We start from the raw sequence: 27,449 nt of genomic DNA on the forward strand, positions 1-27,449 counted from the left end.
ATCCACCTCTTCGAAAGAGTGAGGGATACCAAATACTCATAGAAGCATTTCTCGTACCCAAATATCGTTCCATGCCAAATTTGGTTCCCTTTGCTGTTGTAGTTCTTGAGTTATGCAGTAAAAATTGTATGAAACTCCCCTCCCTCTTTCCTTCCTCCCCGCTTTAAGAAGGAAGGGGTCTCAAACAATCATTAGAACATGTCACGTTCCCAAATACCCGCCCATGCCAAGTTTGGTTCCATTTGCTTAATAACTTTCTTAGTTATGTTGAAAACTATAAAAGAGGCCCCTCCCCCCTTTATATCTCCCTACTGGAAAGAGGGAGGGGTCTCAAATAATCATAGAAATATTTTACGTATCCAAATACCCTCCCATGCCAAATTTGATTCCATTTGCTTCATTAGTTTTTGAACTATATAAAAAAATATGAAAGAGACCCCTCCCCCTTTCAACTTCAAAGGGGGAGGGGTCTCAAATAATCATTGAAATATTTTTCGTATCCAAATACCTTCCCATGCCAAATTTGGATCTAATATCTTGATTAGTTCTCGAGTTATATGAAAAATTGTAAGGTAGCCCCCCTCCCCCCTTCCTATCACGCCACTGAAAGGAGGGAGGGGTACCAAATATTCATAGAAATATTCCTCGTTCCCAAATACCACCCCATGCCAAATATGATACCATTTGCTTGATGGGTTCTCGCGTTATGCAAAAAATTGTCTTTTGTTTGGGAGGCCCCTCCCCCCCTTCATGAGAGAGGGAGGGGTCTCAAACCACAATAGGAACCTTCCCCTGCCTCCAATACCCCCACCTGCCAAGTTTCACGCAAATCGGTTCAGTAGTTTCCGAGCCTATAGGGAACAGACAGACAGACAGACAGACAGACAGACAGACAGACAGACAGACAGACAGAAATTCATTTTTATATATATATAGATTTATTTAGGTAATTATTTTTGTTCATTTCATTAAGAAAGCATCATTTATTTATTTTTATATGTTTTTTTTTTAAATTATATGTTATACATTTCATGTCGAATATCTTAATGTTTGTTACATTGTATACTAATCATATTTTATACTTATTATATCTCATGTTTATCGTATTGCGAATTCCACCTGGTGTTAGTAGGAATTGGACTGAGGTGCCCGTTCTCTTCTTTAAAAAAAGTTCTGTAACGAATGTGCCTTGTGTCTTTAACCAAGCTTTTAATTTTTTCAAAAGCTTTGTCGTGGGTTTTGAGCACATCTGTCACGGCTAGTTGACATGTGTGAACAGCGCATCTGGTACCGTTCATCAAAATGCGCTGTTCAGGATCCTCTACTTGCTGGTCTTCATCTAAACAAATACATTCTTCCGTAAAATTATTATCTGCTGCTTCATCAGCCTCAATAGTTGGTACGTCCTCATCTTCAATGGAATCAAATTCTCCGTTATCACACGTCATTAAAGCCAATTCAGCCGAAAAACTGCTTTCTGAATGTCTCATTTGTTCTTTTAACTGCTTTATCGACGCAATCATGTTGCTTCCGTTGTCGCTAGTCATTGTGTAAATCTGGCTAGGTTCTATTTGGAACATTTCCATTGCTTCCGTTTTTACTACAGTCATCAGGTTTTCGGCGGTTTGTCGATCAGACATTTCTTTCACAGCTGTATGACAATAAAATTTAATTTCAAATGAAAAACGATGTTTTTGAATATAATTAGAATTTATTTAAATTATCAATGATCATTTGGAATTGATCTGAACAGATCTAAATTTCAACTTTATTGGAAATAATTTAAGAGTATCTCAAAGCGCACAAAGGTTTTACTTTTTAACTCCTTAATATATAAAATACGCCAATGAATGAATTTAAGTCCACAGTTGTCCCAATGATACAAATTTTATACACGTCGAACAAAAAATAAATTAATAGAAATATCAAATTACACAGATTTTTGACTGAAAACTACTAAAATAACGGAACTTAAAAAAAATTAAAATAAAACACAAAAATTATAACAGTTTAAATATTTCGAAAATTAAGAGTCGAAAATAACCAAAAACACTGAATTACTGGAAGAATTAAATACTTTCTCATGTTTGTTATTTTTTCATTTTATCTTTTTTTTCACCTGTGTAATTTAAGACAATTTTAATGTACAGTTATTGTTTTTTTGGGTTTTAAAAAAAAATTCGGACCACCACATGTATCATTTAAAGCAATCAAAATTTGTTACTTACCCAAACAGCGAGAAACGACTTGGTCATCCAACCAATATTGACTGGTGATGCCGACGCAATTACGATGTCCTCTAGAAGCACTGTCCATTTTGAGATTAATCATTCGGCCATTGACTTCCTCTCGAACTGACTCTCGACCGATGCACGCAGCTTTTTCCACCAGAGTTTCTACTTTGTGGCGGTTCATTGCGCCGTACCCTAAAGCTGCCCACATTGGCCCAAGCAAAATTTGCATTCCCTTCCATTCCGGAAATAGATTTGGAAGGGCATGCGTTGTGGCAAGGTGGAGCAATCCCAGTTCGAATGTCTCCAAGTCCATCTCTATGGCGATCTTTTTGGACGTTTTCCGAATTTTGCTTGGGCCCGGCGCGTCATCTTCGCACACTTTTGCATCGAACAGTTTAGCCTTCTCCGGGTGTCGTGCACGGATGTGACGCACAAAGTTTTGCGCCTGCAAAGCACCATTTTGCACGTAGCTGCATAGCTCACTTGCCAAACACCGATGCCGCGATAAGAGGACGTTATTGTCTTCACTGCTCTCGATCATACTAAGCAGCACATTACGGAGATCACCGCGTTTTCTTTTTCGCTCCATTTTTCGAAAAAAACTGATAAAAATCAATACCGAACTTATCGATTCCAAAGATAACGAGCAACTGAAACAAATGACTTCATCCCGGTGTCTTTTCTAGCATTCATCGTTAAATTTGAGCATTCATTATCAAGGAGAACCAAATGACAATTCAAGCGTTTCAAACAGGGTAACCAACTTTCATTCACGAAGTTTTAACAATTTAGGATAATCAAACCTAATCATGTCAGCCAAGAACTTTTCTTTGTCAAGGCAGGCTGTTCTGTGCTTCCATTTTGAAATCTAAAATCTGAATCTGAAATCTGAAAACAGAAATCTGAATCTGAAATCTGAATCAGAATCTGAAATCTGAATCTGAATATGAAATCTGAATCTGAAATCTGAGTCTGAAATCTGAATCTGAACTTGAAATCTGAAATCTGAATCTGAAATCTGAAGCAGAAATCTGAATCTGAAATCTGAATCTGAAATCTAAATCTGAAATCTGAATCTGAAATCTGAATCTGAAATCTGAAATCTGAAATCTGAATCTGAAATCTGAAATCTGAATCTGAAATCTGAATCTGAAATCTGAATCTGAAATCTGAATCTGAAATCTGAAATCTGAATCTGAAATCTGAATCTGAAATCTGAATCTGAAATCTGAATCTGAAATCTGATTCTGAAATCTGAATCTGAAATCTGAATCTGAAATCTGAATCTGAAATCTGAATCTGAAATCTGAATCTGAAATCTGAATATGAAATCTGAATCTGAAATCTGAATCTGAACTTGAAATCTGAAATCTGAAGCAGAAATCTGAAGCAGAAATCTGAATCTGAAATCTGAATCTGAAATCTGAATCTGAAATCTTTTTTTTTTTTTTTTTTTTTTTTTTTTTTTTTTTTTTTTTTTTTTTTTTTTTTTTTTTGTACGCTTTATTTAAAGAGGGATTAACCTAATGTTTTCACCCTCAAGGAAAAAATAAATTAATTAATAATTATATCACATTGAATAGATCACACTGTTTAAGGAAACGAATGATTTGTTTTTCCTTAATTTTGTTGTTTTCCAGTTTGTCTGCCAGGGTGCCTTCGGGTAGTAGATTTCGTCTTTGGTTGTCGTATTTCCGGCATTCAAGTAAAATGTGTTTCACCGTAAGCTGGATACCACATGTTTCGCATATTGGTGTATTTTCTCCTTCCATTAGGTATTTGTGCGTTATCCAGGTGTGACCATTCCTTAGTCGGGTAAGGACTTTCTGCTCTCGTTTGCTGCTTACATCCTTCCATTTTTCTGTTGTTGCTTTTACTTCTTTCAGTTTCACGTTTTGCTGTTGGTGCCAATTCCGTTCTTGTTTCATCTTCAACTCTTTTTTAATCCATTTTAGCGCGTCCGCTTTAGGAATTTTTGAATTGTATCTTTCTCCATTTCTGCCTAAGTTCGCCAGTCGATCCGCTTTTTCGTTGCCAGAGATACCTACATGACTAGGAACCCAGACCATCGTAACGTTTTTCAGATTTTTCTTGTGTAGTATGCTTTGGATGATTGGGTGTTTCGTTCCTGATTCTAGGGCAGTTAGAACACTTGCCGAATCGGTGTATATTACTGTTGGAGAATTAGCTAGTTCTATCGCTGCGTCGATAGCGATTGCTTCTGCTGAGAAAATTGATAGCCTTTTCGGAAGATTCCGGAAAATGTTTTCCTCCTCCTCAGGGTTGTAGATGCCAAAGCCAACCCTTCCATCTGCAAGTGATCCGTCGGTATATAATTCATTTCTGAATCGGTATTTGGTGGCTTTCAGGTGGGCGAACATATTGACTGCTGACCTTTTGTTGCCGCCAGTTTTAAACTGGTGTTTTATTGCCCAGTCGATTTTGGGTGGGTTTTCATTCCAGTTTCTGGTCGTTTCGGTACGAAGTGGATAAATTGGAGGGATACATTCGTTTATCGTTTCTAATAATAATCGATTTGCTCTGTTCATCAAATAGTTTTCACTACTGTTTGCTCTTTCGGCAATCCATATTGCCTTTCTAGCCCAATTTTCTGCAACTAGATGTTCGAATGGAGCTACGCCGTTTTCTACATAAAGAGCTTCGATCGGTGTTGAGCAGAATGTGCCTGATATTGTTCTGAGCATTTTATTATAAACAGTTTTTAGCATCATCATATTTTCAGGTTCAAACAGCTCCCATCCGTAAAAAAGCTTCGACATGACTGTTGAGAAACCAATTTTCAGTAAGGTTTCTCTGTTTCCTAGACAGCTTATTATCTTTAGGAAACGGATGCGTACTGAGCATTCTTTTTTTAACATCTTCGTATGGTTACTTGGATTACCTTTTGAGTTGATTTCTACACCCAAGATTTTTGCTGTTCTACTTTTTTTTATCTCAATACCGTTAGCAAAGATTTTTTTTAGTTTTGCAAATCGATGCCTTCCCTTCGTGCCGTGGCATGTGTGCAGCAAGGTGCTCTTTTTGGCGTTTATCACAAAGCCATTTTTATTCGCCCACGTTATAATTTGATCAATACTATATTGAAGTCTTTTCCGACATATTGCTACAAATTTACTTCCGCAAATCAACAAAATGTCATCTGCATAAATAAGCACAGATACGTTTTTTGGGATGAAATTGAACACATCATTTATCACCAAAATGAAAAGTGTTGGGGACAGCACTGAACCTTGCGGAACTCCAGTTTCCTGGGGTCGGTCTGAGGAGAAAACTCCACCTACAGCTACACAAAATGTTCTGTCTTGTAGGAAATTTTTAACAACCTGGTATAGTCGGTTTCCGACTCGGGCTTTTTTAAGAGCTTTCAAAATACCTGGTCTCCATGTTCGATCGAAAGCCTTAGAAAGATCAAGTGAAGTCAACTCAGAGTGTAGGTTTTCGTGTCGGTGTTCGGTAAGGATGTCTTTAAGCTGGCTTAGGTGACTGGTTGTTCCTTTGCCACTCCGAAATGCGTGCTGGTTAGGATGCAGAATGTTGTTTCTTTCCAGGTGCTGTTGTAGTCGTCGGTTGATCATTCGTTCATATATTTTTCCCAGACATGATGTCAGGGCAATTGGTCGGAAATTGTTCAACTCTCCTGGTTTTGGGATTGGGATGATGATGCTCTTCCTCCATTCTTTAGGATATTCACCAAACTCCCAAAGTTTGTTGAATACTTCCAACACAACTTTCTTTGCTTCTGGAGGCATATTTTTGATCATACTGTAGGTGATCTCGTCGAAGCCTGTTGATTTCCCAGTGCATTTACTGAGGGCTGTATTTAGTTCGACTCCTGAAAAATCAATGTCCAGACTTTCATTTTTGGGAATACGTGGCGGAGGCAAGTATTCAGATAGCGTTTCAGGATATTCGCTGATGTTGAAGCTTTTTTCAAAGGTATCTGCTAGATGGTTGGCTATTATTTTCGGATCATCAGTGAATTTTCCTTCGACCGTCATTCTTCTCATTCTATTCGCTTTTCGTCCAGTGATTTTACTAAATCTTTGCCACATTTCTGAAACCGGGGTACTTGGGTTGAAAGAACTGCAAAATTCACTCCACGAGTCATTTTTGCCTTTCTCTACAGCTGATCTCGCTTCTGATCTGGCTTTTTTAAAATCATTGTTTCGAGCTTCCCACTCACTTGCTGTTTTATCAGTTTTCCGTAGTATTTTCCATTTATCTTTCCGGTTTTGAATTAGCTTGCCAATTTCTTCTGTCCACCAAGGAGCAAACTTGGAAGAAGTGTTTCCAGTCGTTCGCGGTATAGACCGTTTAGCAGTTTGAAAAATTGTTTGTGTTATGTTTTCAATATTTGGGTTTGAGATTGTAAGGAGTTCGTCGCCTATTTCTTGGGAATAATTTTCCCAATTGGCCTCTTTAAGCTTCCATTTTTTAACAACAGGAACTGGGGGACAGATGCTGTCTAGCTCAACTTGTATGGGAAGGTGATCACTGTTGCTAGGGTCAGATAGAGAGGACCATTTGAATTTGCCTATGATATTAGTTGAAGCAAAAGTAATGTCAATTGCAGTATCCTGTTGATTTTGATTGGGACTGAATCTGGTTTTAGATCCGTCATTTAGCGGTGCCATTTCATGATCAGCAGCCCACCTGGCAACAGTTTCACCCATGTTGTTCGTGAAATTGTCCCAGGTGGCGTGTCGACTATTGAAATCTCCTCCAACAAGGTATGGGGGGGAGAGGTTGGTCATCAGATCTCTCAACGCCCTGTCCGCTGTGTTGTAATAGCCTGACTTAAAATGGTTGTAAATACAGATCAAGGTTACTTTCACTGGGGAAAGTAGCCTGACTGCTACCGCTGGGATTCCCGTCTCTACTTCAATCGGTTCATGTGGCGCCTCCTTCAAAATGCACATGACAGCTGGACCTTTCCTTCTTCCCGGACAAAATTTGGATGTGTACATACAGTAATTTTTTGTCAGCAGAGCGCTGTAGATGTCTGTCATGGTCTCCTGTAGCATGATACAAATTGGTAACTTACCCCAGATCATCCGTGTTAGTTCAGCCTCGTTACACCAGAAACCACGAACATTCCATTGGAGGACAAGAAACTGTCCCCGGGAACGAACGGGTCGTGGTCGTGATACTTGCGTGGGTGTTGGGTTTCTGTGAACAGGTCCTCTGCTCGTACCTTCGCCGGGATCCCATCTGGGTGTCGTGTGGATGTGTCGTACTGTCGGTTGGTTCATGTTCAGTGGACGAAGCAGAGTGGGGAATGACCTGGGGAGTTGAATCGCATTTGAAACTGTTCGGAAAGTTGAGTTTGAGGAACTTACCCGCAAGTGTCCCGGGTGCCCCCGTACGACATGCTTCCAACGCACATCTGGCGTCCCAGGATCATGTTGGGCAGCCGACGGGGGGCGAAGGCTTTGGGACAACGTTGCCCCCACCGAGGAAGTGGAGGTCGGATCACCTTCAACAGGTATGAGGATAGCGTCCTGGATGGTTACCGATCGCTGCCACGTATTACCAAGGGACTGATGCTCAAGTCCCTCGAACCTCGGGTGGGGTGGGATCTCCTCCTGGCTTTTGTTGGTGGATGCTGGTTGTGTTGCAGTTGGAGTGATTTTGGGCGGTATGGTGGGAGTATTGGTGGTGGTAGTAGTATCATTCTTGCTCGGTTTAGCTACGAAAAAACTTTTCCTTAGCTGCAGGGGCTGCTTTATTCGTAGTTTTGCCTGCTTCTTCTTCTTCTTCTTCGGACGAAAGTTGTACTTCTTCCGTGCTATCTTGCTCTTGGTTTCTACTTTGCTTCAAATTTTTACAGGTCGCTTTTTCTGCCAGGGGAGATTGTGGTCCTCGTTTACCGTTGCTGTTTTTGTCCGTTGAGGGGTTTGCGATTGGCATTGCTTGGTTTTTTCTCGACTGTCTGGTGAAAGGTTTTGCTGCTTGGATGTCAGATTTTTCTTGCTGTTCCGGTTGTTGTTGCTGCTGCTGCTGGTTTGTGGTGGGTGTTGAGTTTTGTGATCTGCTCATAGGAGTAACAGAACGACTACGGTCTTTTGCGGGTGTTGTCATAGAGGGAGACAAGCTATTTTCGCGGAAATAGGTTTGTACCTTTTCCTTGAAAATTTTATGATCCAATGCCATTTTTCGGTTCTCTTTGGTGAGCTGCTCTATTGTCGCAGTTAATTTTTGCACATTTTCCATGAGATTTTGGATGATTTTATCTTTTTTGGCACTGTCGTCATCGGTGACCGACGCAAAGGTGGGTTTGGCATTTAGCGGGCCAACCCTTTTCCGAGCTTCTGCCCAGGAAATAGACTCATCCGTTTTGCAACGGATGACCGCTTCCTCATGGCGATAAAGTGGACATTTACGTCCCGCCGCGGAGTGCTCATTATTGCCTTCACTGCAATGTGGGCATCGAAAGGTTTCTTTGCAATTGTTGTCAGTGTTGGAGTGGCTTCCTGCACAACGTGTACAACGTGTGGGTTGATCACAACGTTTTTTCGTATGGCGATAATTTAAACAATTTTTACAAAACATCGGGCTCTCATAGTAGGTGCGAATTGGTACTTTCATCCAACCGAAATAAACTTCTTTGGGCAGTCTTGTACTTCCGAAGGTTAATACAATCATTGGCGTATTGACTTGCTTTTTGTCGACAAATTTTGTGATTTTTCGAACTGTTATTACTCCTTGGCCTTTGAGCTGCTTGAGAATTTCTTCTTCCGGTACATCTGTTGTCTCTTGGAGGTATACCATTCCAAGCGTTTTATTAAGCCCAGGATGGTCGATAATCTCAATCGCAGTGTTGGTATCCAATTCCTTGATTTTCTTCAGGTTTTCCGCCAGCTGGATATTGAAGGTACTCAGCGTATAGCTTAAGCCTCTTCCATCGATCGCCATGTCCACTTCTTTTCTAAGTGGTTTACCAAGCTTAGCCTCAACAGCTGAAGCAAACCAAAAAGGATTTTTCGGTAGCGGTGTGGAGTTTTCACCTGGTCGTTGCACCTTCAAAAATATTTTGCGACCGTCAAAAGTCGACGAACGCATATAGGGAGGGATGGGGGATGAATCCACATATTCCGTGGACCCCCCACCCCCAGGGGGTGCGCCATTCATGGCGCGAAGCTTTATTCCTCTTTTTTCACAATTTTGAGTTATTTATTCAAATGCCAAAAAAATCACTAGAAGGGGAAAGGGGGTTTTTTGGCAATTTCACGCCCCAAGACACCCGCTATAAGAACCCTTCCCAGTGATCACCAAACTTTTTTTTTTTTCTTTTTTAAAATTTTTGGATTTAAAGCACTTATAGAGCGTTGCTATTATTTTGCACAGCACTGTATAACCAGAATGCTTTCGAGTAGCCAAGACTCAAACCACTGCTCGATAAAATTCGAGCTAAACCAACACGATTAAAGCGCTCGCTCTCTTCGCCCTTCGTATTATTTTCTCTCACTGTAGCACACTATTGCTTTTGCACTAGGTAAACAAATAGTGTTTACGAGAGTTTACTCGTTTTTGCACTTAACCACAAGCAATTTTTTTCTACGATACGAGTTATTCGTATTCGTAGCAACTCGTGTTTGGGGAAATGTTTGCTTTCGACAAGCTGCCCCTTGCACACTACCACTCATTCACTTTCCGGCTTTTGTTTTATTGGGGACCGCGTAGAGACTTACTGAAGCGACTTCACCCAATACCGTGGGGAAAAACCGGAAAATCACAACCTTACGCCCAACCTTAGTAGCCTCGAGGACTCCAAGGATCTACTCTGCGTGATTATACGTAAGTACAATCTTCATTCGTAACCAAAAAGTGTCCAAATCATCTAGAAACCGGCAAAAGAATCGGAGTAAAAAACAAACCGCACTAGTCTTTGCCAGGGTAACCAGCCTGAGGGGAATCTGAAATCTGAATCTGAAATCTGAATCTGAAATCTGAAATCTGAATCTGAAATCTGAAATCTGAAATCTGAAATCTGAATCTGAAATCTGAAATCTGAATCTGAAATCTGAATCTGAAATCTGAAATCTGAATCTAAAATCTGAATCTGAAATCTGAAATCTGAATCTGAATCTGAAATCTGAACCTGAAATCTGAATCTGAAATCTGAATCTGAAATCTGAATCTGAAATCTGAAGCAGAAATCTGAAGCAGAAATCTGAAGCAGAAATCTGAATCTGAAATCTGAATCTGAAATCTGAATCTGAAATCTGAATCTGAAATCTGAATCTGAAATCTGAATCTGAAATCTGAATCTGAAATCTGAAATCTGAATCTGAATCTGAAATCTGAATCTGAAATCTGAATCTGAAATCTGAATCTGAAATCTGAATCTGAAATCTGAATCTGAAATCTGAATCTGAAATCTGAATCTGAAATCTGAATCTGAAATCTGAATCTGAAATCTGAATCTGAAATCTGATTCTGAAATCTGAATCTGAAATCTGAATCTGAAATCTGAATCTGAAATCTGAATCTGAAATCTGAATCTGAAATCTGAATCTGAAATCTGAATCTGAAATCTGAATCTGAATCTGAAATCTGAATCTGAAATCTGAATCTGAAATCTGAATCTGAAATCTGAAATCTGAATCTGAAATCTGAAATCTGAATCTGAAATCTGAATCTGAAATCTGAAATCTGAATCTAAAATCTGAATCTGAAATCTGAAATCTGAATCTGAAATCTGAAATCTGAACCTGAAATCTGAATCTGAAATCTGAAGCAGAAATCTGAAGCAGAAATCTGAATCTGAAATCTGAATCTGAAATCTGAAATCTGAATCTGAAATCTGAATCTGAAATCTGAATCTGAAATCTGAATCTGAAATCTGAATCTGAAATCTGAATCTGAAATCTGAATCTGAAATCTGAATCTGAAATCTGAATCTGAAATCTGAATCTGAAATCTGAATCTGAAATCTGAATCTGAAATCTGAATCTGAAATCTGAATCTGAAATCTGAAATCTGAATCTGAATCTGAAATCTGAATCTGAAATCTGAATCTGAAATCTGAATCTGAAATCTGAATCTGAAATCTGATTCTGAAATCTGAATCTGAAATCTGAATCTGAAATCTGAATCTGAAATCTGAATCTGAAATCTGAATCTGAAATCTGAATCTGAAATCTGAATCTGAAATCTGAATCTGAATCTGAAATCTGAATCTGAAATCTGAATCTGAAATCTGAATCTGAAATCTGAAATCTGAATCTGAAATCTGAATCTGAAATCTGAATCTGAAATCTGAAATCTGAATCTAAAATCTGAATCTGAAATCTGAAATCTGAATCTGAAATCTGAAATCTGAACCTGAAATCTGAATCTGAAATCTGAAGCAGAAATCTGAAGCAGAAATCTGAATCTGAAATCTGAATCTGAAATCTGAAATCTGAATCTGAAATCTGAATCTGAAATCTGAATCTGAAATCTGAATCTGAAATCTGAATCTGAAATCTGAATCTGAAATCTGAATCTGAAATCTGAATCTGAAATCTGAATCTGAAATCTGAATCTGAAATCTGAATCTGAAATCTGAATCTGAAATCTGAAATCTGAATCTGAATCTGAAATCTGAATCTGAAATCTGAATCTGAAATCTGAATCTGAAATCTGAATCTGAAATCTGAATCTGAAATCTGAATCTGAAATCTGAATCTGAAATCTGAATCTGAAATCTGAATCTGAAATCTGAATCTGAAATCTGAATCTGAAATCTGAATCTGAATCTGAAATCTGAATCTGAAATCTGAATCTGAAATCTGAATCTGAAATCTGAATCTGAAATCTGAATCTGAAATCTGAATCTGAAATCTGAATCTGAAATCTGAATCTGAAATCTGAATCTGAAATCTGAATCTGAAATCTGAATCTGAAATCTGAATCTGAAATCTGAATTTGAAATCTGAATCTGAAATCTGAATCTGAAATCTGAATCTGAAATCTGAAATCTGAATCTGAAATCTGAATCTGAAATCTGAATCTGAAATCTGAATCTAAAATCTGAATCTGAAATCTGAATCTGAAATCTGAATCTGAAATCTGAATCTGAAATCTGAGTCTGAAATCTGAATCTGAACTTGAAATCTGAAATCTGAATCTGGCATCTAAATCTAAATCTAAAATCTGAATCTGTAATCTGAATCTGAAATCTGAATCTGTTATCTGAAATCTGAATCGGAAATCTGAACCTGTATTTTTAATCTCAATTTGAAATCTGAATCTGAAAACTGAACTCTGGAATCTGAAAACAGATTTCCCAAACTTTTTAAATTCATGAGTACTGATCTTGAATTTAAATTTGGCGGATATTGATGGTTTGTTCAGTTCTGAACCAAAACCGCATTAAAAATGTTAATCTGTACATAGAATGAAAAAGAATGAACAATCTCTTACAAGCCTTACAAGCCTAACCGTAGTTAGATATTTTCAATTCCTCATGCAACCCTAGATAAAACTGTAACTGCACCTCATTTTCTTTAGATAGCCATCCTCGCGCTAAAAGACACCCGACACCCTCTATCGTCGAGCGACGACTGAACACCACACGCAAGCAATGCACGATATCTATCCATCCATCCTATATCCTTCCTTACACGGCTTGGCTTCTTGCCTTAGGCTGGGGATTGCTTGAGAACGCATCAAACGAACATTCAATTGAACGTTCAAAAGTGAACATTCAATTGAATGTTCAAACGACCCTATCTCGATAAGGTCGTTTGTACTTTTCCCCGATATATTCAAACGAACGGATCCTTCGGTTGACGTCGCTTAAAATCAGTAGGCCGATCTGTTCGCTAGCGTCGGAACGAATTTACGAGATGCAGTCATCCGAACCAATCGAGCCACAGCGTCGTCGCGATGCGTTCATTTGCAATCAAAAGTCGGCGTGCTATGTTCGCAAGCCGACGCTTCCGAAGATGAAGTTAGTTTTATGTGGTCGGGATAAAGTCATTCGTTGCATACAGAATGATGCGATGGTTTGCACCTCTGGTGAAAAATAACGGGACACAACAAAAATATTTTACTGAAACCATGAGTTTTGATGATTATGTAGATTTATTAATATTACTTTGGAATATTTTGTTAATTATCCAAATTCATTAAAAAAAATTGACAAATCTGTTGTTGTATAAATTTTAAAAATAAATATTCGGCCTTTTCGGCCGAATACTTAGTTCAACTATTCGGTGAGCCGAATATTCGGCTTAACGGTTTTTAGGCGGTATTCGGCGCCGAATATTCGGCCGACCGAATATTCGGTACATCTCTACTAAAAACCATTGAAAATATACTCTTACCACTTAAAAAAAAGGATAGGAAGGTTTTCACATACAAAATTAAAAGGTATTGAATGTGACACAACTTAAACAATTATCAAAAAACTTGATATGAACAAATATTTTGAAACAACCAGATGGTTTTCTAAACATGGTGATTCTCATGTTCAATGTTTAATAAATGTCACAAGTGCCTCACTGGTATTGCGCCTGCAACTTTTCTAATAAACGAATTTTGAATTCAAATAAAATCGATTAACGAGTGATTTTTGTTTCAGTTTTGTGAGTGCTTTAAAAATTCTCTATGATATAACGAACGAATAATCGTAGCCAGATTCAGAACACGGGTTAGAAACCTTACTAAGGTCCAGTGTTATGCGCCAACTGACGTTGCCGACTTGCAGGAGAAAGAGCAGTTTTACAGTCTGAAAACAGCGTGGTAGAGAAAATTCCGAAGGGTGACATTCAAATCCACTTAGGCTACTTCTACGCAAAGATTGGCTCCGATAATCAGGACTTTGAGCGCATCATGGGGCGCCATGGCCTAGGACAGCTGAGCGAAAACGGAGAGCTGTTTGTAGAATTTTGTGGCAACAACAACATGGTGATCGGTGGATCGCTCTTCCCCCATCGATCAGCACACAAGATCACTTGGGTATCCCGAGATGGCCGAACAGAAAATCAAATTGTAAATGTAGATTTAAATTAGGATTAAGTAAGTATGTCTTAGTTTTAAGTTAGTCTGTATGGTATTCTAACCAAAGATGAACCAAATAAATAAATTGACCACATCTGCATCAGTCGAAAATGGAGAAGGAGCCTTCTTGATGTCCGCAACTAACGAAGCGCAGACATTGCATCTGACCATCACCTCGTCCTCGTCGGTTGTCGATACGACGTCCGCCGATTGGAGAATCCAAAGGTAAAAAGGGCATAAGTTGAACAGCTAAAATCCCGAGCGTCGGAGCTGCCGACAGACGGAACAGTCGAAGAGCAGTGGTGTGGAATCAAGAATGCCTTTATCACGACGAGCCATGGTACTCTCGGTAAAGTTTGTGGAAGAAGAAGTGAATGGATGTCGGATGAAACTTGGAGGATGGTCGATGATCGGAGAAAGGCAAAAGTCGGAATTGAGCAGGCATGTACCGGGTCAGCCAAAGCAGCCGCCCGCTTACGATATGCGGAGCTGGAAAAGGCAGTTAAACGAGCTTGTAGACGAGACAAGAGAGCCTGGACAAACTCCCTAGCCGAAGAGGGAGAAAGAGCCGCCGCCATTGGAGATATCCGATTATTATATGATATTTCTCGCCGCCTTAGTGGTGCAAGGACTAATGCAAGAATGCCGCTGAAAGACCGAGCAGGTTAGCTGCTGACAGATCGAACAGATCAGCTCAAGCGTTGGACTGAGCATTTTGAACAACTTTTCCGAGTTACAAATAACAATGGCCAACAGAACCCGCAGCTCGAGGCGCCCACAGTAAGTCGCATTAATGGCGTCAACTCGGAACGCCCTCGCTGACTGAAAAAGAAGCAGCAATCAAGGACATGAAATCCAACAAAGCGCCTGGAATCGATTACATTCCTGCTGAAATGCTCAAAGCCGACCCTGCCTTGTCAGCACAAATGTTGCACCGTCTTTTCGCTGACATTTGGGATACTGCAACATTCCCGGCCGACTGGATGCAGGGTATCCTCGTAAAGGTCCCGAAGAAAGGAGACCTAACAGAGTGCGGTAACTGGCGTGGCATAACTTTGATCTGAACAACCCTCAAAGTACTCTGCAAAGTGATCCTGAACAGGATCCAGGAGAAAATCGACACTACACTCCGACGGCAACAAACTGGATTCCGATCCGGACGATCATGTGTGGACCACATCACAACGCTACGAATAATACTGGAACAAATCAACGAATTTCAGGACTCTCTTCCGCTGGTGTTCGTTGATTTCGAAAAATCATTTGACCGACTGAACCACGAAAACATCTGGGCTGCTCTAAGACGACGAGGGGTCCCAGAGAAACTAGTCCATCTCATCGAAGCACAGTACGAGGCATTTTCGTGCAAGGTCTTGCACACCGGTGTCTTGTCCGAACCAATCTCGGTAACTGCTGGAGTGGGACAAGGATGTATTTTGTCACCGCTGCTTTTTCTCATCGTAATGGATGAGATCTTGACTGGATCGATTGACTGTAGACCAAACCGAGGATTGTCGTGGAATCCTTCATCAATTGAGCAACTGAATAACCTTGACCTGGCAGATGATATTGTTTTGCTCGCCCAAACACAACAAGACATGCAGAGCAAACTCGACGACCTCACCGAAAGCTCCTAGGTAGCAGGTCTTAAAATCAATGTCGGAAAGACCAAGTCGATGGAGATCAACACAGAAAATCGTTCAATTTTGTGGTAGCTGGACAACAGGTTGAGACAGTGGAGTGCTTCCAGTATCTTGGTAGCCAGATTACGCCTGATGGTGGTACCAAGAACGACATCGAAACCCGGATCAGAAAAGCCCGATTTGCGTTTGCGAGTCTCCGAAACATCTGGCGCTCATGCCAGATCTCTCTACGAACTAAGATCCGAATCTTCAACTCAAACGTCAAATCCGTATTGCTGTACGGGTGTGAAACTTGGTGCACATATGCGGTGACGACGCGAAAACTGCAAGTTTTTGTGAATCGCTGCCTGCGGAACATCATCCGCGCTTGGTGGCCTGGCAACTGGATCTCAAACGTTGAACTTCATCGCCGGTGTCATCAAAAGGCGCTAGAAATCGAGATTCGGGAACGTAAGTGGAGATGGATTGGGCACACGCTGCGAAGAGATGAAAACGAGATTTGCAGAGAAGCGCTTGACTGGAATCCAGAAGGGCATCGAAGAAGAGGCAGGTCCAAAAGCTCATGGCGGCGAAGTCTAGCCGCTGAAATCCGCACAGTTGACGAGAACCTTGGCTGGCAGCAAGTGAAGACGCTGGCTCCGGATCGCCATCAGTGGAGATCTTTTATCTCAGCCCTATGCGTCGGTCAATCGGCGCCGGACCCTTCAACTTTTTTCAACAAAATCGATCTTGACATCCCGGCTGTAGTGGCAGCGTGCCAGGTCCGGCCAGAACTCCACCGACCTTTGTGGGACCGAATGAATGGCAAAACCCTCTTCTGGAGACATTCTTCTTTGTAAACATTTCCATTCATTGTGTCCCCAGTGATGAAAATCTTTGTCTTCTTCCCACAACTACAGATCCCTTGCCAAATCATTAACTTACGAGAATATTTATCTGCGAAAACAAACTTCAATCTACCCGCAACATTCTCTCTACGCTTCGCAAGGTTATATTTGTATCCGGATATTTGTCCAAAATCCATTTTGACGTAAGTTTCGTCGTCCATCAAAATGCATCCGTAGTACTTGGTCAACACTTTCTCGTACAACTTCGTTGCCCTGGTTTTGGCAACCAGGTTTTGTTTCAGCGCCCTGTTGGGGTATGATACGACCGCAAGCCTTCTCGCAAACAAATTTATCGAGCTGTATGGCGATTCGTTTTGAACTTTTTCGCCAAATCACGCAAGGAGATTCCAGGATTATTGTGAACCGGTCGAATTTCCTTTGCTCGCAGCTTCCGGTCATATGTTCCACTTTTACGCCTGGTTTGCTTTGATCGATCCACCGTAAGGGTCTCTTGGAAACGTTGCAGCACCGAATTTACAGTCGATTTTGGATATTTCAAGAATTTCGCGATCTTTACACTTGACCACGTCGGTTTCTCTACGTAAGTGTGCAGAATTTTCTCTCGCCTTTCGCGTTCCATCGTCGATAACTTTTGACTGACTGCTTCAATCTTGATGAAATTTCACCACTAAGTAAACGAACCATCCGGAGCAAAACACTGTCAATAGATTCGCGATGTGACAACTAGGGGCGCTGCAGTAAATGAAAAGATGCGACCAGATTCTATGTGAAACAGACTTTAAGTGGATGTGATTGACATGTCACAAAAACGGCTATTTGAGTAACAATAAGCAACTTTCATGCTCGCATTCGAGAAAATTCGGTACCAATTCCCTTTAGAACCTTTGTTGAGGGAAACTCATACTGACATACCTGATGATCTACTGTATCTAAAGCCCTCTTTCACTTGGAATAAGGGGGTCCCATGCAAAATCAATAAGATTAATGACAAAACTAGAAGAATGTTTGGTGATTTTCATCATTTTTTGTTAACAAATAAGTTTTGACGTATCATAATGATTATCAAAACTTCTCTACCTTTCCTATAATGGAAAGCTCCTTGAATGTCATTGAAAATATAACCTTTCTACTTTAAAAAAGGATTTCAGGTAAGGAAATAAAAAAGTGAGCTGTGTATGATCGAATAATTTAAAAAACCTGGCTCGCGAACGTTTTGGCAAAATTCCTTATACAGGATTTATGTTAATCTCTATGCCATGGATAAAAATATTCATAATATTTTTCATAGTTCATTTGTCATGAGAAAGCGTTAAAGATTGGTTAAATTTATTTTAAGTTATGATCGTGTAAAAAAACACAAAAATTTAGGTGGCTCCAGAATATCTTACATTATGTGGCTCATGATTCCCCATAAACTATGATTTGCAAATTGGTTACGTTTGAGTGCTTATTGATAATTTATGGAAAATTCCATGTGAAAGAACATGACAAAACTCAAATCATAAGCATATGAGAATATTTGACCGAATTTTCAGCCGAGTATCCGTTTGGCCGAATTGTTAAAAAGGCCAATATTCGGTTCATCTCTTCTCTATTAGATTGCTAAATATCATATGAGGCCCTTGGAACCAAAGGGGTATATGTGCATAAAAGCTGACTTCGAGAAAAAAGCACCTAAAATTCGTTTTGTTCTAATAAATTCCATACATATTTTTTATGAAATTTTTTAAAGAGTTTGATCTTCTAAAATAAAAACAAATCATTTGACATCATTTTTTAGAAAAACAACGTTTATTTGACGTTAATTGGCGACACATGATTTTTGATTTTAGCAATTATTCCCCTTTTGGCTCCAAACACATGCACTTATACCCCTTTGCCACCAAATATATTAACCTATACCCCTTTGCCACCAACAAACTTTCATTTTCAGGTGATTTTGTCTTGTTGATTTGATTCAGAAAACATAGGGATTTAATTAGGTGAAAGTCAAATAATTTATTAACATATTTATTTTTTACTGTTATGATGGGAAATCGAAAGATTTCATATCTAAAGATCAACCTTTTCTTGTTAGTTGGAGTAATAATCTTCAAATAACAGTTTTACATCAAGATAATTATAATAAAATCTCGTGAAAGGTAATTTTCTATGAATTTTCAATCATTGCATGTTTTCTGCGCCTTTTCCTGATAAATTGGACATTGGGAATGGACTTCCGCTCATGATGAGTTGACGTTCAACAGTAGGGTCAAGTGGGGTAATTATGAACACGGGGTAATTCCGAACAAGTGCCATACGCGCTGCTGTGGAGGATGAATGAACACAAAAAGTTCCAAAAGTGGTAGTTTAACATCCGATTGATAGCTTTAAGCTGTTTCCGATCTGTTTTCGGATCATAATGATATCATTTCAGATGTTTTAAAAAACCATTACCTCGTGAAACGGAAATCGTTCCGGACAGTGTTTGCTGTTTTGAATATCTGATTATAGGAAATCCAGCTGGAATGTTGTTATCACATGTTTTACATTCAGTTTATGATGCTCTGTCTGGATTTTGAAGAAATTTTGAAAAATTTCATTCGCACTGATGCACAGATGAGTGTTCATATTTACCCCATAGTTTCCGTCCTATGGGGTAATTATGAACACATATTTCCTGACATTTCTTTGGCTTTTTGATGGTCAAGTGTTTTATCCATCAACTAAGGGGGCCATTCACTAATTACCCGAGCATTACCCCTTTCCCTCCCCTTGTGAGAAATTTCTTAAAAGAAATTACTCCCCCCCCCCCCCCCTTCTATAACATCTTAACACATTAACGACCGTGGAGAAATCTTAGCCGGGAAACATCAATACTCGGCATTTATATCCTAGAATCCACTGGACCAAATTCAATAAATTTCATAATTAAATTAGGTCTGCAATGTGTTAAGTTTTGAATTTTTGAGAAGTTGATTTTTTTTTCCAAAATTGAGATTCGGATTTAGAAAAAAAGCTATGCCAGTTCTTTTAAGTCTTTGCAAAATACTTTCGAACCCCATTTTTTTAAACTGAAAATAAAATTTCAAAAGTGGAAAAAAATGAATAAAACAGAAATTTTTAAACAAGCTCAATCCGTAACCAAATTTAAACAAGTTTTAATTTTGTTCAAATAAATAGTGATAAAAACTTGCTTTTCGTTCATAGAAAAAAAGGCAGTCAAAAGTTTTACCGGTAATAGTTTTCTAATACCAAATACAGGTTTTACGAGCTTCCAAAACCAGGTTTTTTGGTAATTGATAAACAATAAGGTTAAAAACCAGACTTGAAGAAATATTTAAATTGACTAAAAATTAAATTCACCATTTGTTTACAAAGGTTTGCTGATCGAGCTTTTATTCATTACTGTGTGAAATTTAACATTATTATGAACCTTAAATCTCTGTGGTCAACAGTAAAGTATATGAAAAACTTTAATAAATTTAATTGGTGAATAAGTCCACAAAGCAAAGATCAATTTTCCTGTATGTTTGGACAACGTGCTGCTATTCAGAACATTAGAATTACAGCAAATAATAATTGTTTTTATGTTAAATCCGGATATCAAAGATCCCAAATCTATTTTCTCGCAGTCTAATTTTTTACTTAGATACTTTTTTCAATGTTAACTTAAGCCTACCCCTTTTCTGATACCTTATAAATACTTTTTTCAATGTTAATTTGTTCGAATATTTTTTTAAAATTTGGTGCAAAATAAACATCTTTTGGTTGAAGATTTTTTCTTTCAGTTTGTTGAGGAAAACTTTGGTAGTGCTTCAATTTTTATTTCTGAAATAATAGAGCTACTTATGTGAAATTTCATACAGGTGACAAACAAATTTATAAGTGTCAATATTTTTTTTCATAACTGTCGATCATATAGAACTGACAAGAATTGTAAAAAAATGACTGTTCACTGATCCAAGAAGATTTTAATGAGTGTCTTTGTGAAACAACCCTTTAAAACTTTTTTCGAATTTCCTGAATATGTATAGGTTGCAATTTCATGATACCTCGCACGTACGTGAAAAGCCTAGCCCACGATATTCTGGTGAAGACTTGATGTTTGCTGTGCAGGACATTTTAAACGGATGTAAAAACTATCGAGTAGCTTAACTCGTCTAAAATTTCACACGTATGGAGAGGTCCAATCAAACAAAATGTTCTGTAAAGACATAAGGAAACGGAAAAAAGAAACCAACCAAATCGTAAAAGATGCAACAAAGAAATTAAACTCCCGAAACAAAAGATAGAAAAAATCAATAAAAAAGAACACTAAATAGCTATTTTTTCAGTTGCTTTACATCTTTTTTTTGATAACATTAGTTTATTTTGCAAGTTTTATACATGAATTGAATTCAGTTTTATAAAACAACACATTTTCTTATTTCTGCTGATTATTTTTATTATTTGGCGTTGATTGAGATTTTCTGACACCATATAAATCTTATTGGACAAGTCTCGGGGTAAATATGAACATAGACCGGGGTAATCATGAACAGAGTTTGGGGTAATTATGAACATATTTTTTTAAGTAAAAAATCCCCATACACTGCTTACTATGGTTAAATATAACGTATAACTACTGTTACTTTTCAAAAAATTTATACCAAGTTCGTAATCCGTGTTCATAATTACCCCCTAGAGAGTGGGGTAAATATGAACAGACGGGGTAATTATGAACAGTCGTCCCAAGGACAGAAGTTGCGACCAAAAAACAAAAGTTGTTCTACAGAATGATTAAGAGCACGGCAACATTCATTGATGGTAGCTTTTCAGAGTTTGTAATATGAAATTAACTTATGGTGGCTGTAAGTGTGCCAAATGATGAAATTTTGTTCATAATTACCCCACCTAGCCCTACATTTACGACTAGCGCTTCAACGTTAACCCAATCATCTCATACCAATACATATTGAGCCTAGCCCGAAATTTGTGGCATACTCCATATAAAAATGACCAGAAATCAGGGATTAGGAATTTATTTATTGGGGTTAAAATAGAAAAAATACAAAATTGATTATATTTTGTTCACTAGAATTATTACTAAATGCAATGAATTGATCAACTTTTAATGGTAAATTTTCAAAATTGATTAACTTCTCAAATGCAAATTAAATTCCACTTTTTTATAATTTTTCGTCCCGCTGAAAAAAAAACATTTGTTACTGGAAATGACGTTTGGTGGCAAAGGGGTCTAAGTAAATTACTTGGTGGCAAAGGGGTATAAGTGCTGCACTTGTACCCCTTTGGCTCAAAACATAAAATTATTTTCAGTTAGCAGGATTTTTTCAACGAAATCAAGACCTAAGAAAATAGTGAAATAAAATTATGATTAAAAAATTATATGATGTTTGACAGTCAAGGATTCGTTCTAAATGGTTATCTCGATTTTTTACATTTTGTCACTTATACCCCTTTGGCTCCAAGGGCCTCATATATGTTGTAGGGATGTTGCTATATCTGTATCCGCTAATTGAATTTCTCGAGTATTTTGCGAAGCTTTAAAAAATGTCGCTTCCAATTTACTGTAACACATGTACGCTGTTTGCTTTAGTCTTGCTAACTAATCACAGTGCAAACTTTTCACGTCCATGTAAGTAATCATGCCTTTCTGCATACTTTTCTGCATTTGGCAAGCGCTCGTGCCTTTCACCATGAGCCTCGAGAAACAACGTCCAATAGCAGAACAGTGGAAAAAAAGGCATACTAAACTAGGGTATGAAAGTCAGATTTCATCTTGATATTTTTTACTTGCTTGACCTAAAATAAAATCTTTCGTGTTTGGCAAATGGAACCGTGTTGCAGTTTTTCTTTCGCGATTCCGGCACCGGCAGTTGTTTCCAAAATTGAAAACAGAAATCATTAAGCCATTACTCGGTCGTACATCCTTTGCGACACCCTTCGCACCCTCCCGGCGGCCCTCCAAAATGCAACCGTTACCCCAAAAGAAAAAAAAGAAGTGAAATCCTGGTGGAAGCACATCGGACAACTTGAACTTACCCACATTACCGGCGCCCATCTGAGCGGTTGAAGTCGTCACACTGCTGGCGTTGGCAAATGTTCTGCCATGGGAACGGCTAATGAATTTTGCCCCAGATGGTTTTATGCCGAGGCCGGTCGAATCGTCCTGATGTTTTCCGCCGCCACGTAGCACCAGGTACACCTGAGAGAGAGAGTGAGAAACAGAAAGGAAAATGGAAACAGAAACGGAAGTGAGAAAAAAAATTCAGTACACGGGCCCACTCTTCTGAAAAGCAGCAGCACAGGCTGAGTTGACATTGTTTCAATGCAATAGCAGGATAGGAGGTAGGAAACTGATTCGACAATGTAGGACCATTACTCGTTACGGGAATTCATGGGCGGAGATTTTCTGCTTTGATAGGTTGTGCCTTGACAATAACGTTTGAGACTATGTGGCATACATATGTTTTCGTATGTAATTATTTTTTGGTAATAAAATAATAGTTTTTACATTGTAATTTTTAACCACGAATAAGTATACAGTAGAATCCCGATTATCCGAGGTAGTCGGGGGAATGACTACCTCGGGTCACACGAAATATTTTGAAAGCTGTATCCTTTTACTATGGGTTGGATATCTTCTAGGCGCATGTTTGCTATTTTATCGACGTTATTCGACTAGTGGGCTTGTGATATAGCTCAGTTGGCAAATCTGTTGTCTCCTGAGCCGATGTCCGCGAGTTCGAGCCCAAGAGTAAATATCGAACACAGTTGTACCGGATAGTTTCTCAATAACGATCCGCCAACTGTAACGTTGATAAAGTCGCGAATGCCATAAAGATGGTAAAACGACTATAATCGAAACAAAAAAAAAAAAATATTCGACTAGTTTGGACTTTAACAATAAACATTCCGGAGAAGGTCATATGACATTTTTTTTTAATTTCATATGACTACAACTTCTATTATATTTATTTTTTTCCAAATTTTCTTAATGACTATTTGAATTTCAAAATGCACATATTTTTTTCATTCTAATATTTTTTTTAAGTTTGTAGATTTCAAAAAACATATGTGGTATACTTATTAATACCGCCGCACAGTGGTCCAAAATCCCAAAGGAGAACTTTTTTCCTAGTGCTTTTGCAATTCATTTTAGCTGCTAGGTGTCTAGCCAAAATTTACTTGTTAGACCGTTCCTAATAACGTGGTAGTATCAAAAATAAGTCACAGCCTACTACGACATATATAAAAACACTAACCTTCATGTTTGAGGAGATAGATTCGAAATTAGTTCTACAAAGTTGTAGTTATCATCTGAATATGAAACATTGCTGAAAAAAGAGCTCTATGTCAATTCAGTGCAGAGTTATGAAGCTTTTTGTTTAAAACATACTTAAAATTTGTTTTTTCATACTTAACTATTGTAACCTTCGAGAAAACGTAAATATTTAAAATTTGTTTTTATACTTAACTATTGGAAGCTTTGAATTAACATCAATAGAATGTTCACAACATTTATTGAGACACAAGACTGAGTCGATTCGGGGTCATTTTGGAATTTCTCAAACCCTGGGGTCTAAAAAGCTTCGTCTTGGTCCAAAACTCATCCATGATTTTTTGCAAAAATTTTAAGTAACGTTTACATGAGTAAATTTGAACTTTTAGGTTTGTATGGGAAAATTGAATATTTTGTACTGAAAAATCAACATAATTTTTGTTTCGTCTGTGGAACCGAGCCAGCTGATAGTTTTTGTGCCAATTTATAAAATTAATAAAGGAAATTTTCCACTGAACAACTTTGTCGAAGACCGTAACTTCGTATCTTATTAGGAAAAAAAGTTATTAGTTGTCTAACATAGGTATATCTTTTCGCACTGATAAACTATAAATTCAATAGACATCCCTGCAGGGTGCCTAGCGAGGTATTGCGTGACTTCTTTCCATGCAACATTTCGCGAGGCTCAAGCAGTGATGTCAATAGAATTTACTATCGATCAATGCGAAAAGACATACCCCTGTTAAACAGCTAATAACTTTTTTTCCTAATAGAATACGAAGTTACAGGCTTCGACAAAGTTGTTCAGCGGAAAATTTTCTTTAGGAATTTTATAAATTGGCACAAAAACCATCAGCTGGCTCGGTTCCACAGACGAAACAAAAATGATGTCGATTTTTCAGTACAAAATATTCAATTTTCCCATACAAACCTAAAAGTTCAAATTTACTCATGTAAACGTTACTTAAAATTTTTGCAAAAAATCATGGATGAGTTTTGGACCAAGACGAAGCTTTTTAGACCCCAGGGTTTGAGAAATTCCAAAATGACCCCAAATCGACTCAGTCTATTGAGAAACTCCATACGCACATTTTGCAATACATTTTTTTTTACAAGGAATGAGTTATCTGTTAAGATGTCTTTTAATGAAAGTCGTGAAGACTCGTAACATCAAGTGAGCTATTCAATGGTTTTTGGAGAATATTTGGTGATACCAATCATTAAATTCAAAGTTATTCAAAGTCTATGAAAAAAATCCGACAAACCATGCCTCGGTAAAAAGGCTGTAAATAAGTCAGTTATTAGGTGCTCGAATAAAATCACTTAATGTTTGAGAAAGCTGAAGTTAGAAGCTATATGTTGCACATATGTAAATATTGTTTTTAAATTTCTTAAGATGATGATCACAAAAATTGTATAAAAGTGGTTTAAAAACCGAATAAACCAATCGCCAAAGCTATCCTAGTAATAATAGACATTTTTTTAATAGTGAATGGGAAAATTTATGTTATTTGTGACATTTTGGCATCTTTAGATTCATAAAGCACGAAGCACAGAATTTTTGACGACTTTTCAAAAAATTAGTGATTTTTCGAACTTTTTATCAATCTGCATTTTCTGGGACTATTCTAGAAACTAAATTCGACTTTGCACTGAATTTTTGTTTACTGAAAATAATATCATCTGACATAGGTGTCTTAATGATCTACTTAATACTATTTGTACATATCATGGTAGGCATTCTTATTTTCGTAATTGTTCGTTTAAATCAGATTCAATCCGACGTCTAAAAATTGAAATGGATACATTAAAGTCAAAATGTGTAAAATGACGTAAAGAGCATGTTATCAAATATAGTAAAACTAATATACCTCACTCTTCAAAAAACAAGGCGACACATCAAGCACGCCATCCTATGGAGAAAGTTCTAACTACCATGTACAAACATCGACGATCTGAACTACTTCTGGCAGATTTTTGACTTGTAGGTGGCGCTGTTGCTGCTAGAGATGGTGATGGCGGTACGATCAGCGGCTTTAGTAGGAACTTTCGTCAGTAGGTGGTGCTGACATGCGTGTCCTTGATAGGATGTATGGAGAAGGCTGACAGTGAGGTATATTTGTTTTAATATATTTGATGTTATTGTGGAACGTAGAGTGTCGTTGCTGCCGTAGCGCGTGCCTCTCGATTTCAGAGAGAGCCAATATCGATTAAGAAGAATTCGTTCTGGTGCATGATGTTAGGGAAACATGCTCAATTATGCCCCACCTAAGCGAATAGCTGATTAGCTATGTATTCCACGCACATTTCGTGTAAAAAAAACAAATGTAATCGTGGAAGGTAAATGTTTTCTACAAATGCCTATGATTTTTCATAACTAAAATTCATTAAGTTTCTTTCAAAACTCGAACTCGAACCAGGCAGCAATACAGAGCTCGCAAGCAGATCGCATCGGTGAATTCTTTACTCAAACGTATGATGAATCCCAGCATGCAGTTTGCCTTCTCAAGTATTACAGAGTAATGACGTTTAAAAGTCATACGACTGTCCAATCAGAGGCCAAGATCTTATATCTCCTCTACACGATGCAACTGCTCATCCAGTATAATGTAATTGTACATGAACGGATGTTTCCTGCTCCCAAATGTGATAATACAGCACTTCGAAACCCTCAAAACAAATAAATCAGCGTTGTAACTCGTAACAATCAGGTAGACTGATTATAACTAAGTATATTTAAGGTCGTCCGCATACTGGAGAACACCACATCCCAGTAGCAAATATATGTCATTACATTCTTTCTTTGTTTCGATTATAGTCGTTTTACCATCTTTATGGCATTCGCGACTTTATCAACGTTGCAGTTGGCGGATCGTTATTGAAAAACTTATCCGGTACAACTGTGTTCGATATTTACTCTTGAGCTCGAACTCGCGGACATCGGCTCAGGAGACAACAGACTTGCCAACTGAGCTATATCACAAGCCCGCATATGTCATTACAGAACAGCGTAAACAATAATGGACCCAGATTGCTGCCATGCGATACGCCAGAGTTTGGAATAAAACCAAAGGATTCAGCGGAACCAGTTTTAACAGCTAATCGGCGATTCGTTAGGTTTGAGTATGTTAACGCAAGGTTATTGCAATAAAGTGTGTTCGGATCAAAAAGTGGTCAACTTAAATTCACCATATTTTTTTTAATCATTCATATAAAAAACCTAAACACCTCTCATTTTGTAGGTGTGTATGTCTTTAGTTTTCAAAATGGCGTCCAAGCTAGAGGAACTACGAACTAGAATTTTGTACATGAGTCTTGAAAATCCTAACTACACGCACGCAGAAATAGCAAAATCGTTGAATGTGACGAAATTAACCATCACCAAAGTAATAAAAGTGTTTGGGGAACTGTTTCGACAACTTGGAAGCCGGAATCTGGGGGAAATCGA

The 27,449-nt window shown here is 38.2% G+C and overlaps 1 protein-coding gene across 2 annotated transcripts in view; it reads right to left on the bottom strand.

Moving 5' to 3' along the window:
- The window catches only part of LOC129755136 (uncharacterized), an 824,173-nt gene that overhangs the window by 75,458 nt on the left and 721,266 nt on the right, over positions 1 to 27,449 (bottom strand). For both annotated transcript variants that reach the window (XM_055751488.1, XM_055751489.1), the window contains exon 18: positions 22,762 to 22,924. In XM_055751488.1, the coding sequence (XP_055607463.1) occupies positions 22,762 to 22,924 (163 nt within the window). The remainder of the gene's footprint in view (positions 1 to 22,761; positions 22,925 to 27,449) is intronic.

Source organism: Uranotaenia lowii, chromosome 3 (assembly GCF_029784155.1).
Source record: "Uranotaenia lowii strain MFRU-FL chromosome 3, ASM2978415v1, whole genome shotgun sequence".
Taxonomy (NCBI): Eukaryota; Metazoa; Arthropoda; class Insecta; order Diptera; family Culicidae; genus Uranotaenia; species Uranotaenia lowii.